We start from the raw sequence: 17483 nt of genomic DNA on the forward strand, positions 1-17483 counted from the left end.
AATTGTGTATTTCCATGGGTGAGACTTGACTCACCTCAAATACCTGGATTGTGACACTTTCCTCATGGGGTTCCATGAGCCTTCTTTTCTGTCATTAACAGGTTCTACCACATAAAGTTGTGCAGTGCAAATACCTGGCCAAAGGACAAAACTTGTCACTAGTGATTTATTTCAAGTCCCCCTTTTTCATGTTGGGAAGTTATACAACCATCAAAGATGAGTCTTTTCAAAAATTTCTGGGCAAAGTTATTTTTAACTCCATTTATCTAGGTGCTTCAGCTCCCTAAAATGCTTATCCACACCCTCTTGGTCTGCATGTATTGATTTTGAAGGTGCTTTTGGCGTATTGACTGCCTTTCAGCTCTAGACTGATGGTCAGATGCACACTATAAATTGTGAGTTGAGAAAAAATGCCTCTTACTACTAGATCAACTCATCTACCTCCTTGGGGCAATTTTTGTACTGCCACTTTATACCTCCATGTATAACATAAGCTTCTGTAGAAACCAAAGGTTGCGCTCAAGCATCAGACTATACCCAGAAGAACCCCATTCTATATGTGAGTCCCTTCAAGTCACTCTGTCTTGATCAAGAAAACTTTTAAGACTGTACAAATGTCACTCACCAGGAAGTGCCACTACACAACTTCAAAGCTATATGCTTGCATTGCCACAACTGAAGTTGGCGTCTTAATCCAACTGTAGGTAATTAGGTCTTTACCCAGTATCTTCCCATCACTTCCTCATGGCATCCACTCTATTTCTTGTCTTTCTTATTTGTGCCCAGCTTTTTGGACACCTTGTAGTCTCATGAACTCTTTAGCTAGCCCCGATGGTGAAGAAGCAGGATGGGGAAGAAGTGGAAACAGTGACAGACTTTATTTCCTTGGGCTCCAAAGTTACCATGAATGTTGACTGCAGCCATGAAATTAAAAGACACTTGCTCCTTGGAAGAAAAGCTATGACAAACCTGGACAGCATATTAAAAAGAAGAGACATCACTTTGCCGACAGAAGTCTGTATAGTCAAAGCTATGGTGTTTCCAGTAGTCATGTACAGTGTGAGAGTTGGCCCATAAAGAAGGCTGAGCATTGAAGAACTGATGCTTTCATACTGTGGTGCTGGAGAAGACACTTGAGAGTCCCTTGGACAGCAAGGAGATCCAACCAGTCAATCCTAAAGGAAGTCAACTCTGAATATTCGTTAAAGCTGATGCTGAAGCTCCAATAATTTGGCCACCTGATGTGAAGAGCTCATTGGAAAAGACCCTGATGCTGGGAAAGATTAAGGGCAGGAGGAGAGGGGGGTGACAGAGGATGAGTTGGATAGCACCATCGACTCAATAGACATGAGTTTGAGCAAACTCCAGGAGATAATGAAGGACAGGGAAGCCTGGCATGCTGTGGTCCATGGGATTGCAAAGAGTTGGACACAACTGAGTGACTGAACAACAACCACAAGGGCTTCTAGGGAGTAGCAGTTCTGGATCTTTAACACTGCAGAATCTACTAAGCACAGTGCCTGGTGGAATTAGCAGTCTGTAGGTAAGGCAGACCACATTTGTAGTGAATATCAGACCTCAAGTTTGACCCAGGCCTTGTGTTAGTAGTTCCACAGACCAGTGATAACAGGGCCCTATGTGTTATTCTCACGGGCAGTCCCCACTTGGATTTGGTTCACAGAAGCCTTGGCAGGCCATCTTAGTCCGTATTTTCCCTATACTCCAAAGAGCAACCAGTACAATTCCTTTGCTAGACCTCTGTAGCTTAAAACTAGGCAGATTTCTTAGTTTATCACTGAAACGTGGGAGCAGTAAGTGAGATCACTATAATTCTATGTTTTATTCATAAAAATGCAAATATCTCATTAACTTTATGAAATTTAATAGGAGCTGCTTTTTTGTAGGAAAAAATATTCATTGTCAAAGGAATATTTCTCCTTCTTGTTAAAGCCTACTATTGTCTGAATCTTTCTTAAAATGTAATATTTTTCCATTCTTACTTTTTAGATATAATGCTCCATTTAAAAAAAATATTCAGAATTGGGTGTATAAATTGTCTACTTCCTCAGATATAATTGAAGAGTGGCTAGTAGTCCAGAACCTTTGGGTTTATCTTGAAGCTGTCTTTGTAGGTGGCGACATAGCCAAACAGCTACCACAGGTAAGTACGGGTCTTGTAACTGCTGATAGAATAGTTGGTGTATGTTGTCTGTATGTCTCTGTAGAAATCTTCAGAAAGACATATGGCCATGTCTTGAGGATTTGTACCAGTGGTTTGCAAACTGTGGCCAACTCACCTATTTTTGTAAATATAGCTTTATTGGAATACAGCCATGTCTCCATTCATTTATATCCTGTCTGTGACTGCTTTAGCATTACAATGGCACAGTTGAGTAGTTGTAACAGAAACCATATGGCCTTACAAAGCCTAAAATGTTTGCTCTCTTGCCATCAACAAAAAAGTTGCAAACTGCTGACCTTTGCTTTACATTAATAGAAAGAAGAAACTCATAGTATTTTATAAATATATATTATAAACATAATATTTTCAAATCTGTTGTCTGAGGAGGTGAGGTACATTCAAATATGATACTACTAAATTATAGAAGTTCATCTCTTCTAAGAGTTAGACTTATTCCTCTGAGTTAAAATAATCTGTAATCTGTAAACACAAATTAACTACTAGTAAGTTAACTAATAGTAGATTAGAAACACGAGGCAAGGAAACTTAGCCTTAGAAACCTGTAACAAATTATTTAAAACAGCTTTATTGAGACCTTTTAAATTAATACCGATACATTACTACTAACTTTATTCTATAGAGGTAATTTTCCTTTTGTAAAATTAGTCTTGTTCTTTTGAATTTCCATATCTATGGCATCTCTATGGGGCTTCCCTGGTGGCTCAGATGGTAAAGAATCCACCTGCAATGCAGGAGAACCAGATTCAATACCTGGGTTGGGAAGATCCCCTAGAGAAGGGAATGGCTCCCCACTCAAGTATTCTTGCCTGGAGAATTCCATGGGCAGGCTACAGTCCATGGGGTCGCAAATCTTTGTAGATTAAAAATCAAGGACAAAAGCATTTTGAAAGTAGCTGGTTTCCCTTTGTAACACATTTTTAAAACAGAAATCTTTTCTTTTTTAATCAGAAAGTTATGTTTTTTATCAAAAATGCACTTAAAACTTTTGATAGAGGCAAGATTATGCCAATTTCTAAAGGCATTTTTGCAATCGAATGCAAGCTTAATATCATTCATAGTAAATAGTAAATTTTCATTTGCAAAAATGTAAATGAAGCTTTGTTTCAGATTTTTACTGTTTTCTCCTTCTTTTTTCCTGGGGCACTATTAAGCTTTAATTATTCCAAAGACACTGAGATCAAATTATTTTCATGCTTCTTCAGTTTGCTCATCAAACCAAAACACCTGGGGTGCTGAAAGACTAGATTTGCGATTTAAGTTGATAGCACTGAAAATTAATCATGCGGCACTTTGAAAAATGTATTAAATGTAAGGAAATGAATTAGTCATAAACCCTATTGTGATAGGACAGCATTTCAATAAGCAGTTTTATGGCTTTGGGTGTCTGTTGTTCAGAGTTAATTCAGATAAAAAAAAAATGCTCCTTTAAATTATGTAGCCTAAGATTAATAGGGTGACTTGAGGAACTATAGGACATGCCAGAGTGAAGACTTTGCTTCATTCAGTCATCCACATGCCAACTTTTACTGACTATGGGTTTGTCTTTAGGAAGCAAAACGTTTTCAGAATATTGACAAGTCATGGATAAAGATAATGCAGCGAGCTCACGAGAATCCCAATGTGATTAGTTGCTGTGTTGGAGATGAAACCATGGGGCAGCTTTTACCTCATTTACACGAACAATTAGAAGTATGTCAGAAGTCACTTACAGGGTAAGAGTTTAATTTTTTCATTGCCTAACATTTTATATGTGATGGTGTTTTATCCAAAATTAATAGAATTGACTGCATTTCTGGTTTGGTAGTGACGGTTGAAGTGGTGTTAGGAATTTAACATTTCACATAAATTTGATTTCTTTGCAAAAAAAGACACCTTCAAGTTAGGGTGGGTGAATTAAGACATTGTATAAGTTTTGTAGGGCTGCTGTGACAAATTACCGCAAACGGGGTGGTTTAAGATGACAGAAACTTATTTTCTCAGTTCTGGAGACCGTAAGTCTAAAGTCAAGGTAGCAGCCCCTTCTGAAGGCTCTAGGGAGAATTTTCCTTTGCCTCGCCCAGGTTCTGGTGGCTCTGGGACTACCCTTGGCTTGTGGCTACGTAACATCAGTCTCTGTCTTGATATGTCCTTCTCCTCTTCTTCCTGTGTCTCTTATGAGGAGACTTGTCATTGGACTTAGGGCTCATCCGGATAATCCAAGATGAGCTCCTCTCGAGATATCTGACTTCAGTACATTTGCAAAGGCCTCTTTTCCAAATGAGACCGTATTCACGGATTCCAGGAAATAGGATGTGGACATGTCTTTTGGGGGCTACCAATCAACACACTGCAGGTGTGGAGTGGAGAGGTGCACTCACAGAGCAAATAGCCAAACAAATTCACAGATAATTTTCTTCAAAGGCAGTTCTTTCTCAATTTCTCTTGAAATAGGGCGAAAATAGACCCCGGTTTGTCCAAATTTTTGCCTTTGTCCTGACTGAATGGCTAGTTACCTCCGCCCCCCGCTTTCACTCTCAAAATATCCTGGTTTGGAGATAAATTATATGTTCACCTGGCATTTAAGCTTGAGGTTCACAGTACTCTTAGAAGGGTTGCAGGAGGGCTCTTGATGAGAAAGAATACTATAGACGATGCCTTGCTCTGAGTCACGCTTTCTTATTTCCACTTACTTTCCCCAGTGCCATCTATGGTAGGTCAGAACTTTTCAAATGGGAAATGGCTATAAGTGTTTGCTACTATCTTATCGATATTAGTGATTGTGTCTTGGCTAAAAACCCCAAAATTAGTAATTCAGAAAAAATTATTTGGTAATGTGACTTTATTTAAAGGTATTTGGAGAAGAAGCGATTACTATTTCCAAGATTCTTCTTTGTGTCTGATCCAGTTCTCCTGGAAATTCTTGGACAAGCCAGTGATTCCCATACCATCCAGGTGTGTCATCTAAATTTCTGTTACCTAAATCCTTTTTTTCCATAGCCTGTGTAATAAAAAATAAAAATGAAGTTAACATCTGAAAAGTACAGTCAGGAAAGAAGAGTGTTAAAAATGACATTGGTTATAAAATGCCTCATTTTCTTTGGATCTGGAGCCCATCAGCTGGAGGCAAGAGCCATCAATTATGCAACTCACCAGTTGGATGATCTTAGCCAGTTACTTAATTTTCCTGTGTCTCAGTTTTCTTGTCTGTAAAATCAGAATATTAATCATTTCCACCTCATAGGCTTGTCATAAGAATTAAGCAAGATAATGCATCAAAAGTACCTGACATAAAGTATGTGCTCACTAAATGTAACTCATTGTTATGAGTATTTAAATCTAAATATTCTTAGATCAGATAGGGATTGTGGTTTAAATGTGTCCCTTTTTTCCTGTCCAGAATGCTTCTCAAATGCTTTTAGCCATTTCGAAGGGCAGTAATTCCAGGGGGAAGAGAAAAACTACAGAGAACTGAGAGTGGAGGCACTGAAACCCCATCCCAGGACCATTTCTGGTTTGGGAAGCTGGGAAACAGCTAATAATACCTTCCTTGTTGGTTTCCAGGGAGTTGTGGGGATGAGAAAGGACAGGAAGGAAGTAGAAGCTGTGTAAGGCAGACACAGAGCCAAGAGAGAAGGACTGACCTGTCCCTGGGAGGGAAGGGGACAGGGACAGTGTGGTTCAGTCTCCAGTGGGAGGAAGATGGCAGTTACTGGTTCAACCTCCATAATGTAAGAGGATGGGCATCTGTAGGTCTTGGAGGAAACACTGTATATGGCTGGATTTTAAAAAGTGGGCTTCCAAGTCAGTCAAGGGTCAAAGAAGAGGTTGGTTTTTGTTTTTTTTTTTTTTTTTTGAGACAGTGAAGTAAATTCTTAATCTTTTACAAATATTAAAAAAAAAAAAGCAAAGCTTTTAAGAAATGTCTCAATGGCTTTTGTGTTTGCATGCATGCTCAGTTGACCCATCGTGTCTGACTCTTTGCCATCCCATGGACTGTAGCCCGCCAGACTTCTCTGTCCATGGAATTATCCAGGCGAGAATACTGGAGTAGGTTGCCATTTCCTCTCCCAGGGGAATCTTCCCAACCCAGGGACTGAACCCATGTCTCCTGCAGCTTTTGTGTCTAACCTCATGTATGATGTGTTTGCTCTGTCTTGTGCTCTCTTATAGCCACATCTCCCTGCAGTGTCTGACAACATAAATGAGGTGACCTTTCATGCAAAAGACTACGATCGTATCATGGCTGTCATATCAAGAGAAGGAGAAAAAATCATTGTAATTTAACTTGATTAAAATTTTGTTAGGGTTTCTTTAAAATGTAGAATGCAGTTCTCTTATGAGAGAAAGGGAGGGAGTTGAGTCAGGTTCTAGTTCTGTAGTCTTTCCTGGCTTTGTTACAGACTAGTTTAGATAACTCATTTAATTTCTCTGAGATTCATTTTATCACCTATACAATGAAAGTTTTAGACCAAATGATCTTTATACTTCTTGCTACATTATTAATTAATTTTACTCATGTTTTAAGTATTTTGTGTGAAATTGTTTGCTTTGTCTCGAGGTACTGTGATTTAGGACATTTGTAAAAATATCAAATTACTATATATTTGTAACCTATTTGTAATATACTGTTTCAGTTGGATAGTCCTGTTATGGCCAAAGGTCCCGTGGAGATTTGGCTTCTGGACCTATTAAAAATGCAGATGTCGTCATTGCATAATATAATTCGATCCGCATTCTATCAAATCAGTGATTCAGGATTTCAGCTGTTACCTTTCCTCAATCACTTTCCGGCACAGGTGAGACTACATGACATTCAACGAGTAGAAATAAGGGGGACAGGTATTCAGGAGACAGACAGCCTGACAGTGCGGAGCTGTTCTGTGTGTCTTAGTTGCTCAGTCACGTTCAACTCTTTGTGACCCTCTGGACTGTAGCCCCCCAGGCTCCTCTGTCCATGGAATTCTCCAGGCAGGAATACTGGAGTGGGCTGCCATTCCCTTCTCCAAGGAAGCCGTTCTAGCTTTCAACAAGCTAGAGAGGCCCACCCTCACACTTGTCCTCTCCTCCACCACTCTAGTCCAACCCACCCCGTCCCCCAGAATAGGGTTTGCACTGCTCCCATCATTGAGGATCTTCACGGAGACTAAAGGACTAATGAGAAATTTCATCTTGTACAAAAGACACCTGTCTATGTATAAAAACACCTATCTCTATCCATACGTAGATAAATATAGATGCAGATACAGATATGGACATATATAAAAGGAGTAACCATATCTTTTCCTGAAATGAAATCCATCTTGCCTTTTGTTTATTTTCCCTTCAAGTAGTTAAAAATTGGCATAATCTGGTGAAGTTCTTCTCATGAGCTAAGGTTTTAGAGAAAAGACATTGAAGAGGCTGGAGCAGGTGTTTTCGTGAAAAGCCCTCCTGCCCTTTGACTCTTAGAAGTGTGGTGTCATGTGCCAGGTGTTATTAAAACTGGATATGGCAAATGAAGAAGTAACAGTTTCATTACATTTTCAGCCAAGGTAAATGAAGAGTGATGATTTGTGATCTTGGTCAGAGACAGTGAGGGATCAATTCAGTTTAGTTCTGAATTGCTCAGTTGTGAGTCGCTCAGTCATGTCCGACTCTTTGTGACCCCATGAAGCACAGCACGCCAGGCGTCCCTGTCCATCACCAACTCCCAGAGTCCACCCAAACCCATGTCCATTGAATCGGTGATGCCATCCAACCATCTCATCCTCTGTTGTCCCCTTCTCCTCCTGCCCTCAATCTTTCCCAGCATCAGGGTCTTTTCAAGTGAGTCAGCTCTTTGCATCAGGTGGCCAAAGTATTGGAGTTTTAGGTTCAGCATCAGTCCTTCCAATGAACACCCAGGACTGATCTCCTTTAGGATGGACTGGTTGGATCTCCTTGCAGTCCAAGGGACTCTCAACAGTCTTCTCCAACACCACAGTTCAAAAGCATCAATTCTTCGGTGCTCAGCCTTCTTCACAGTCCAACTCTCACATCCATACATGACCACAGGAAAAACCATAGCCTTGACTAGACAGACCTTTGTCGACAAAGTAATGTCTCTGCTTTTTAACATGCTATCTAGGTTGGTCATAACTTTCCTTCCAAGGAGTAAGCGTCTTTTAATTTCATGACTAGAAGGCAAGAAAAATATAGGCGGGTTTAGCAAAACCCAGCTGCTCTTCCCATCCCAAGCCCCAAATCCTGAATTACTGCACACACAGTGGAGACAGCTGAAATGTTATGAAATTATTCAGATGACACAAGCATGAATACAGAGTCAATCTCCACTGAAGAGAATGCATTAATATTGTTTTGTGTTCTATAATATTCTTCGAAAGCTTTATTATTCTTATTAGCATTATTACCTTTGTGACAAAGCTTTATAAAATTCTGTATTTGATAGCTAAGGAAAATAGCTCCTTAGGCTAAATCAACATAGTTTCCCTCCTGCAGGAAAGCATGATTACAATTAGGAGATATAGCATTACAGTTGGAAAAGCTGAAAAGCAAATTTAAAGTAGTGGTGAAGTTGGACAGGATATAATAGGAAAATTGACCAACTTTTAGGACTTTTGTATAATGTGTGTATGTATTTTTAGATAAAAGATTTTTAGATAAAAATCGTAACATTGTAGTAGGCAAATTTCAGTTGTATGGAAAAATTGCTTTAAAGAGTAATGAATATATATATTCATTTTCTGTATTTTCATTCAATATATACTTATTTAATATATTCATTAAATATATATATTACTCTCTTTAAATTGCATTTTAGAAAGCAGTTTTCCAGAATCAATTTTTCTGTTACTGTGTTAATTTTTTATCTGAAATTGTTTAAAATTTCACCTTTTTTCTCAAATGCATTTTGAAGATTTTGAACACAATGGATCCTTTTTGGAAAAATTTGGAAACATTTGAAGAATATAAAAGTGAAAAGAAAATTTTCCCATATTTCCACCACCTGGAAATGATGACAGTATTTTAGTGTGTTCCTTTTCAGTATTTTTTAATGTGCTCATCATAAACACCAAATAATATTGATGAGAATTTTGTTTTTTATTTTTATTTCATTTTTTATTGTAATGAAACATCCTTCAGTTTTCACCATGATGTCCCCTGCCTTCTTAAACCTAGTGAGAAACATAATTTATAGTCAGTTTTTAAATCAGATAGCCTTGCACTGTCGTTTCTGCCTTGTTTCCCTCTGCTTTGTGCAAAGAGAATCTGCTATCTGGAGCTTCCTGATAGCAACTATTTCCTTTCCACCCCAGGGCTTCGTTTACCTTCACCTGCAGACCCAAGATTGGCCACTGCTCTAGCAGGAAAATTATTGATGTTCCAGAGGAAGCAAGGATAAGGAGAGGGTTTTTTTTTTTTTTTTTAGTTTATTTATTTTAATTGGAGGCTAATTACTTTACATATTGTATTGGTTTTGCCATACATCAACATGAATCCGCCACGGGTGTATACGTGTTCTCCATCCTGAACCCCCCTCCCACCTCCCTCCCCATACCATCCCTCTGGGTCATCCCAGTGCACCAGCCCCGAGCATCCTGTATCATGAATTCCTGCTTTACCTACACTGAACGCCATGCCTGTAGAATCCATACGCCACTTGCACACTTTCCTTCCTCTACCAGATGTGGAATTCCTCTTTGGTTCAAATGGTCTTGGATATGTTGCCTGACTCTGGGGAAGAACAGAAGATCCCAAAGGGACGGTTGTTGCAGACGAGGGGGTGAGGGGAGGGCAAGTTCTGACCGCTTTCATTTCCTTTCCTGGGGCAGAAATCGTAGGTAAGGTGAGCATCAACTTACAGTTTTCCTATGCCTTCTTCAGGAGACAAAGGACAAGCTTCCCCCTATCTGACTTTTTGTCTCTATCTCTGTCTCTTGTAGATCTATATGTAGAAAGAGAAGTAGATGTACATAAAAGATAAGGATATTAGAATGAGATTAAGGAAAGAGATAGACAGCATATCCTTTTTAGAAGATACAAATAAACCTTTGGAAAACTCTGCTGAAGAAAAATACACAATAATATATTATTTCCATTTATTTTTTTTTAGAAAGGAAAGTAATTGTATGAAGGTATATGGGTCTCAAGCCCTCTATAGAAAAATTCCCCAAGCATCTTCCATTAATGCATATATAATTGCATAAATTGTAGCAGTTGTTTAAATTATTATCCATCCACATTGAAATAAATAATCAATTGTTTGAACTTTCAGTGATTTTCCCCTTTGAGAGTGAAGAAATGCATGTCCCTTTTTTAGTTTAAAATCAAGAAGACTGTCCACCTCAGTGTGAATAAGTGACCACTAGATTTTATTACAGGTGTGCTTTAAATATTTGGTAAACTTATTTGTCTGCTGGATTTCTAGGTTGGGCTTCTGGGAATTCAGATGTTGTGGACACATGATTCAGAAGAGGCTTTAAATAATGCAAAAGATGACAGGAAAATCATGCAAGTGACAAACCAGAAATTTTTGGATATTCTAAATACTCTCATTAGTCAGACAACACATGACCTGAGCAAGTTTGATAGAGTGAAATTTGAGACTCTAATTACCATCCATGTGCATCAGAGAGATATTTTTGATGACTTGGTAAAGTATTTTTTTTCTTAATTTAAAGTAATCTAGTGTATTAATTAAAAGTTAGTGCTTCTAATAATTAACAGTTAAGTATTATACATACTTCGTAGCTTATATGAATCTTGCATCTGTTTGGTCCTTTCTCACAACCAGCTTTGCCTATACAGTGTCTACAAACATATACTGATATATTTGGTAGTTTTAACAGTCATGTATGTGTATTCAGTTTTGACATTCTGAAAGTCTGGAATCAACTGATGTAATTTGAACTGTTTCTTTAAGCCAATAACCAGGGATATGATATAATTTAGGTGCGCTTGGTTGTGAGTTATGGCAATGTTCGTTCATGACTTGGCCCCTGCGCTCAGAGGGCAAGAAGAATCTGAAGAAAGAGGCATGCCACTCCAGATTGGTAGTTAGCAATATTAGTGAGGAAATTCATTGAATACTTAATGAGGCTTGGGCAGCCTCTAGAGGACTAAATCTCTGCATTTGTCTGCCAGAATTTTTAAAATAATTTTCTTGAAATATAGTTGATTTACAGTGTTGTGTTAGTTTCTGCTGTACAGCAAAGTGAATGAGTTATACATATCCATATCCCTCCCCTTTTTTAGATTCTTACCCCATTACAGTGTATTGAGTAGAGTTTCCTGTGCTATTCAGTAGGTCTTTATTAGTTACCTATTTTGTATATAATAGTGTGTATATACGGAGAAGGCAATGGCACCCCACTCCAGTACTCTTGCCTGGAAAATCCATGGACAGAGGAGCCTGGTAGGCTGCAGTCCATGGAGTCGCTAGGAGTCGGACACGACTGAGCGACTTCACTTTCACTTTTCACTTTCATGCATTGGAGAAGGAAATGGCAACCCATTCCAGTGTTCTTGCCTGGAAAATCCCAGGGATGGGGAAGCCTGGTGGGCTGCTGTCTCTGGGGTCGCACAGAGTCAGACACGACTGAAGCGACTTAGCAGCAGCAGCAGCAGTGTGTATATGTCTATCCTGATCTCCCAATTTATCCCTCCCCACTTACCCCCTGGTAGGTTTGTTTTCTATATCTGTAACTCTATTTCATTGTCTGCCAGAACCTTATAAGTTTGTATGGAGGCCTTAACTACCTCCTGTACCATCCAGATGGTCTCAACGGCATGTTCCTCTCTCAAGGGTGCATCCATGAAAATAGTTCCCACTATGGGAACAGTAGGCAGAACGCCTATTCCAGGGACAGAGAAGGGGGTGAGGGTCCATCCAGCTCATGGGTCCACCTGAAGCCATGTCTTCTAGATTAGCTCCTCCAACAGATGAGCCAGTTGTGAAAAAAGTGTAGATTGAGTAGAACCAAGTTTCAGGGCACTCCTATGGCTGTTCAGGTGATCGTGTCTGACAAGTCTTCATGGGCTTGATCTGGGCAAGGTTCTGCAGAGTGGGAGTAGAAGGGATATTTGAATTCCCTTTGGAAACAGGACCCTAACAAGTGGTCTTGAGCAGTAGTTGTCTATTATGGGATAGGAGGCCCAGGTAGTTTTGATATTCCATCATTTTGACTAGCTTCATTTTTGACTACCATTGCATTATTCTGTTTAACTTTTTTTAAAAAATTCTGAACATGCTGCTCTACTTTATTTCTTAAATTTTTTTTTATTCATTTCTTGGCTGAGCTGGGTCTTTGCTGGGGTGCGTGGGCTCTTCATTGCTGTGAGCAGGCTTTCTCTAGTGGTGGCAAGTGAGGACTACTCTCCGGTGGAGGTGCACTGGCGTCTCATTATGGTGACTTCTCTTGTACAGGGCATGGGCTCTAGGCTCACGGGCTTCAGTTGCTGTGGCTCTCAGGCTTAGTTGCCCCACGGCATGTGGGATCTTAGTTCCCAGACCAGGGCTTGAACCCGTGTCCCCTGCACTGGCAGGCAGATTCTTAACCACTGGACCACCAGGGAAGTCCCTGACTTGATCTGTCTTTAAGGTATCTTTTTCCTTCATCAGAGACCCACAGTTCATGCAACTTGGGGCCCATTTTTTGGAGACTATGATTCCCAGGCTATCTGTTTCCAACTTGTATCAAAAGTTCTGATCAGATAAGTTGTATTTACTGAAGATTGAAGGGCATGGAATCCATTTTATTCCCCTGTAGTCTAGATCCTTCTTTCTCAAAGTATGTATGACCACCGGTTGTGCTGGCCTCATCTAGGAGCTTGTTTGAAAAGCAGAATCTTCAGCCTCCCCACCATACCCCTCTGCAGACCTACTGAATCATCCTCTGTATTTCAGGACAACTTCCAGGTGATTCATAAGCATATTAAAGCTCAAGAAACACTGCTCTAGAATTTCTCTGGTTCATGCTAATCATCAAAGAGCCACATACTTAGACCGTATTGCTTTGGCCTTCTACAGATTTGCTTAATTGCATTACCATTATACTTTGGTTTTCCTTGAAATCCACTTCAAGAAGAAGTCATATGGAATCCATTACTATACCTGCTATGAATGTAATTGAGAATATTTGTACATTTCTCACTGTCTCTTAAAGTTGAGGTCTCATGGAAGAACCTTCTTTTTAAAATAAAAAGGCTGAGCATAGCTTTACTTTCCTTACAGAATGGTTTTTTTTTTTTTTTTAAGAAACTATACACATAGTTAAAACTATGAAGCTGTTTTTCTTTTTATCTCAATTGCTAGTGAACTCATGCTCAGTTTGCATTCCAAGTAAAATAGTATCTTGTAGCCCACATATATGCATTTTATTTCTCCATGTATAATGCTTAGAACATAATGTATTTTGATATACAGTAACAACTCAATAAATATCCGCTATTCTTCTTTATACTTTCCTCCTCGACCCCCTCTTTATTTTTAAAAGTGTACTTATTTTTATTTATTTTTGGCTGTGCTGGTTCTTTGTTGCTATGTGCAAGCTTTCTCTAGTTGCGGCGAATGCTGCTCTCTAGCTGTGGTACATGGGCTTCTCATTGTGGTGACTTCTGTTGTTGCAGAGGATGGACCCTAGGGCATGCAGGCTCAGACTTGGGGCACATGGGCTTAGTTGCCTCATGGCATGTAGGATCTTAGTTCCTGGACCAGGGATCAAACTTGTGTCCCCTGCCTGTCCCCGGCAGGCAGATTCTTAACTATTTGACAACCAGGCAAGCCCCAGTCTATCCCCTCTTTACCATCCAATAGGACTGTTGCAAGCAGCTAGCTGACTACATCTCCATGGCTGAGGGTCCTGTGCTAGAGAACAGAGTCCCTGCGGGTGGCACTGGACTGTTACCTGAAAGTAGTCCTTTTAAGGTGGTGAATACAAACTATTCTTTAGAAGGGAAGATAGAATTCTTAACTGGAGGGGGGAGCCAGATCATAGACAATGAAACAATAGCAAAAATTAAATAGCATGAAGACTTCATGAGATGGAGAACTGAGCATTGTATAGTTGCCGGAGTCTATTTTTCAGTGTCAGCTGAATGACCTGGAATTGGGCCCCTGGGTGGAGAAGCAGTGAAAGGGACCACTTGCCACTTATATTGATTCCCCTGAGTGGGCAGGACTGGGGTTTCTCCAGGTTTGCTGATGGAAAGTCATTAGGCACCGTAGAACTTATTGTGGTGGGATGTTGCTCCTGAACGTGCTCATCAGGTTTCTGTCTCTTGCATCCATGGTGGTGGGAGCCTCTTGGCCTCCCATGGGTATAAGCCTCTTGGCCCATGGGTATAAGCTGATGGCTGGGCAGATTGATTGGTTTGGCCACAGTGCTGGTACAAGAAGGCGTGTGTGCATACAGGGCCATGCCTCTCCCACTGCCGTGAGGACAGTGCCCAACCCCTTTCCTCTGCCCTGTGAAGCCTCAGCTCTCACTCTTTCTCCAGAGTCCTGGACGCCTCAGCAGTACTGAACTTCCTTCAATTTCTTGAACACACCAGCCACATCTTCTGGGTCTTTGTCTAGAATATTTTGCCTTCTCATGCCTTCTGTTTTATTTCCTCAGCTAATTCCTACTGTTTTTGCGGGGTAGTTTAGATGTTTCTTTCTCTGAGTATCTCCCTCAGACCTAGACTAGGGGAGGTCTTCTTGCTACATCATTTCATGACCTTGAGTTTCTTTCCCTACTTTATTGCATTTGCTTGTTCATCTGATTTGTCTTTTGCCCTGACTTGTCATCTTCAGAAGCCAGGAACTGTGTCTGTCTTTGTTTACCCAGCACAGCACTCCAAGGAAAGACTCATCAAATATTCATTCCAAGGAAAGACTCAGTAAATATATATTCAGTGACAAGAATCAACTAATGAATGAGTGAATAAAAATTGCCTATATGCTACATTTTATGCTATTGCAATTCAGTATGTAATCTCTTTGTATTTCATGTTTTTAAGGTAAAAATGCATATCAGATCTGTTACTGATTTTGAATGGCTAAAACAGAGTAGATTTTACTTTAAGGAAGATTTGGATCAAACAGTGGTGTCTATTACAGATGTTGACTTTATTTACCAGAATGAATTTCTGGGATGCACTGATCGTCTTGTTATCACCCCGTTAACAGATCGGTAGGAAACTCATTTTTGTTATTCCATTCTTGTAATTAAATCATGTACTTACAATTGTCTTAAATTTGCATTTGAAATGTTAACAAAAGCATATTGCTGTCGTGTCAGGTCTGGGCTAGCTCATCAAAGTTTAACAATGAAATAACTATCATTATTTCAAAGTACCTATAGGTTAAATTTTTATGAAATAGAAAAAAATAAAACAATAAAAGGATGCTTGAATGTTGACTATGAGAAGTTTAGTAATGAAGTTGAAAAAAAAAAAAAGGAAAGAAAAAAGCCGTTGAGTAATAAAGTTGAGATTACAGGATGGACAAATGTCTCTAGAGCCTTAAAGAGGGTCATTAGAATGGCAAAGAAGGAAGGTACACCTTGGAAACGGTGTCTTCTGGTTTTTCATATGTGGAAGTTCATTCCTGAAGTGATGTTTCTTGGCCAGGTCTGAGTGAATAATCAGTTAATGGCACATCCCCTCGCCATTCTTTCTAGTACATGACACTAGACAAGTCCAGGGTCTTTGCCATTCTTACATGTCCTGCAAATACCTGGTTCTGTATGCCATGTGTAGGAGACAGTAAATGTTTGTAGAATCGACTTAAACTGGGTCACAGAACAGCTAATTCTGCTGTTATTTTTAAATAGAGCCGACACCAGGTAAAATTATGATACAGCAAAATTATGTCTTCAGCGTCTTCTAGACTCATCCAACCTCCCTTTATATGTCCGGTTCCATCACAGTTTAAATTTTTCAGGCTGTTTTCCCTTCGACTGATGTTTATGTATAAAGCTTCATGTCACATGAAGCTTTACTAAGTTTGCTTAGATCTGAAACAAATGTAACTGAAGCTGCATTATGGATACCAGGGGATTCATTACAGTGTTCTGTACATGTGTCTAAGTGAGTGAAACACTTCACAGTAACATGGTTTCCCGGCAGTGGTGTGCTGGCGGAGCTGGCTTGTACTAGTCTGCAAGAGCCAACGTCATGCTCTTCTTCCCAGTTTTGTGCTATCACATTGCCAGCGTTGCCACTGGCCACGATGGACGTATTTATGCCACAGAAATCAGCAGATGTAAAAAATTAGGCTTGGAATTTCCTGGTGGTCCAGTAGTAGGACTCAGCACCTCCACTGCAGAGGACACAGGTTCTATCCTTGCTTGGGGAACTGAGACCCTGCATGCCATGTGGCGAGGCCAAAAAACAGAAATCAGCTTTATTTTATTTTTCCTAGAGGGCTCATTGTTAAACATCTGCCAGCACACCACCACTTACTTGATTCTCTGACTTCAGATTTCTCCTGACCACAGTGCAAGGAAGGCCTGCAGGTTTTACGTCAGGGTTGCACACCTTTGCAAACCCTGTATTACTTCTAATGAATACCAGCTACTCCAGCCTTGTTTGGTTGCCCATCTCTTATGAGAAAGCATTAGTAGCTCAGTCATGTCCGACTCTTTGTCATCCAATGGACTGTAGCCTGCTAGGCTCCTCTGCCCAAGGCATTTTCCAGGCAAGAATACTGGAGTGGGTTGCCGTTCCCCTCTCCAGGGGATCTTCCTGACCCAGGGATCGAACCTGCATCTCTTATGACTCTGGCATTGACAGGCCGGTTCTTTACCACTAGCACCACCGGGGAAGCCCCTCTAATGGGGGTGGCTCAAACTCTAAAACGAACGGTCTCATTTCAATCACATCAGACTTCTGCTTGTGCTTCACTGTAACGCGTGTTAGCTCACATCCACGCTTTGTCTGCTTCACGTTTGCAGGTGCTACATCACTTTGGCACAGGCTTTGGGAATGAACATGGGAGGGGCTCCAGCAGGACCTGCGGGCACTGGCAAAACCGAAACGACGAAAGACATGGGAAGATGTTTGGGGAAATATGTGGTCGTGTTTAATTGCTCAGATCAAATGGATTTCAGAGGGCTAGGAAGGATTTTTAAAGGCAAGTGTCAAACACTGTTGTGTTATTTTTGGTGGATTTATTTTTATTGCATTTAAATGGTATTTTCTGATAGAAGTCTAAAGTGATAGTGTCCCACATAAGCAAAATTAATGTAGATTGATGCATATGATATTGCCATTTTTCTGGGCCAAAAATGGCTGGGTATCATCAATTAAATATCATTCAATACTACTTCTGGCATTA

General features: G+C 40.1%; 1 protein-coding gene across 4 annotated transcripts in view; it reads left to right on the plus strand.

The window, feature by feature from the left end:
• DNAH8 (dynein axonemal heavy chain 8) overlaps window positions 1-17483 on the plus strand; it is a 320679-nt gene that overhangs the window by 115654 nt on the left and 187542 nt on the right. For all 4 annotated transcript variants that reach the window (XM_070777905.1, XM_070777908.1, XM_070777907.1 and 1 more), the window contains 8 exons: window positions 2008-2161; window positions 3752-3915; window positions 5032-5134; window positions 6353-6457; window positions 6817-6978; window positions 10590-10814; window positions 15164-15336; window positions 17101-17279. In XM_070777905.1, coding sequence (XP_070634006.1) covers window positions 2008-2161; window positions 3752-3915; window positions 5032-5134; window positions 6353-6457; window positions 6817-6978; window positions 10590-10814; window positions 15164-15336; window positions 17101-17279 — 1265 coding nt within the window. The remainder of the gene's footprint in view (window positions 1-2007; window positions 2162-3751; window positions 3916-5031; window positions 5135-6352; window positions 6458-6816; window positions 6979-10589; window positions 10815-15163; window positions 15337-17100; window positions 17280-17483) is intronic.

This window comes from Bos indicus, chromosome 23 (genome assembly GCF_029378745.1).
Source record: "Bos indicus isolate NIAB-ARS_2022 breed Sahiwal x Tharparkar chromosome 23, NIAB-ARS_B.indTharparkar_mat_pri_1.0, whole genome shotgun sequence".
In the NCBI taxonomy this organism is placed as follows: domain Eukaryota; kingdom Metazoa; phylum Chordata; class Mammalia; order Artiodactyla; family Bovidae; genus Bos; species Bos indicus.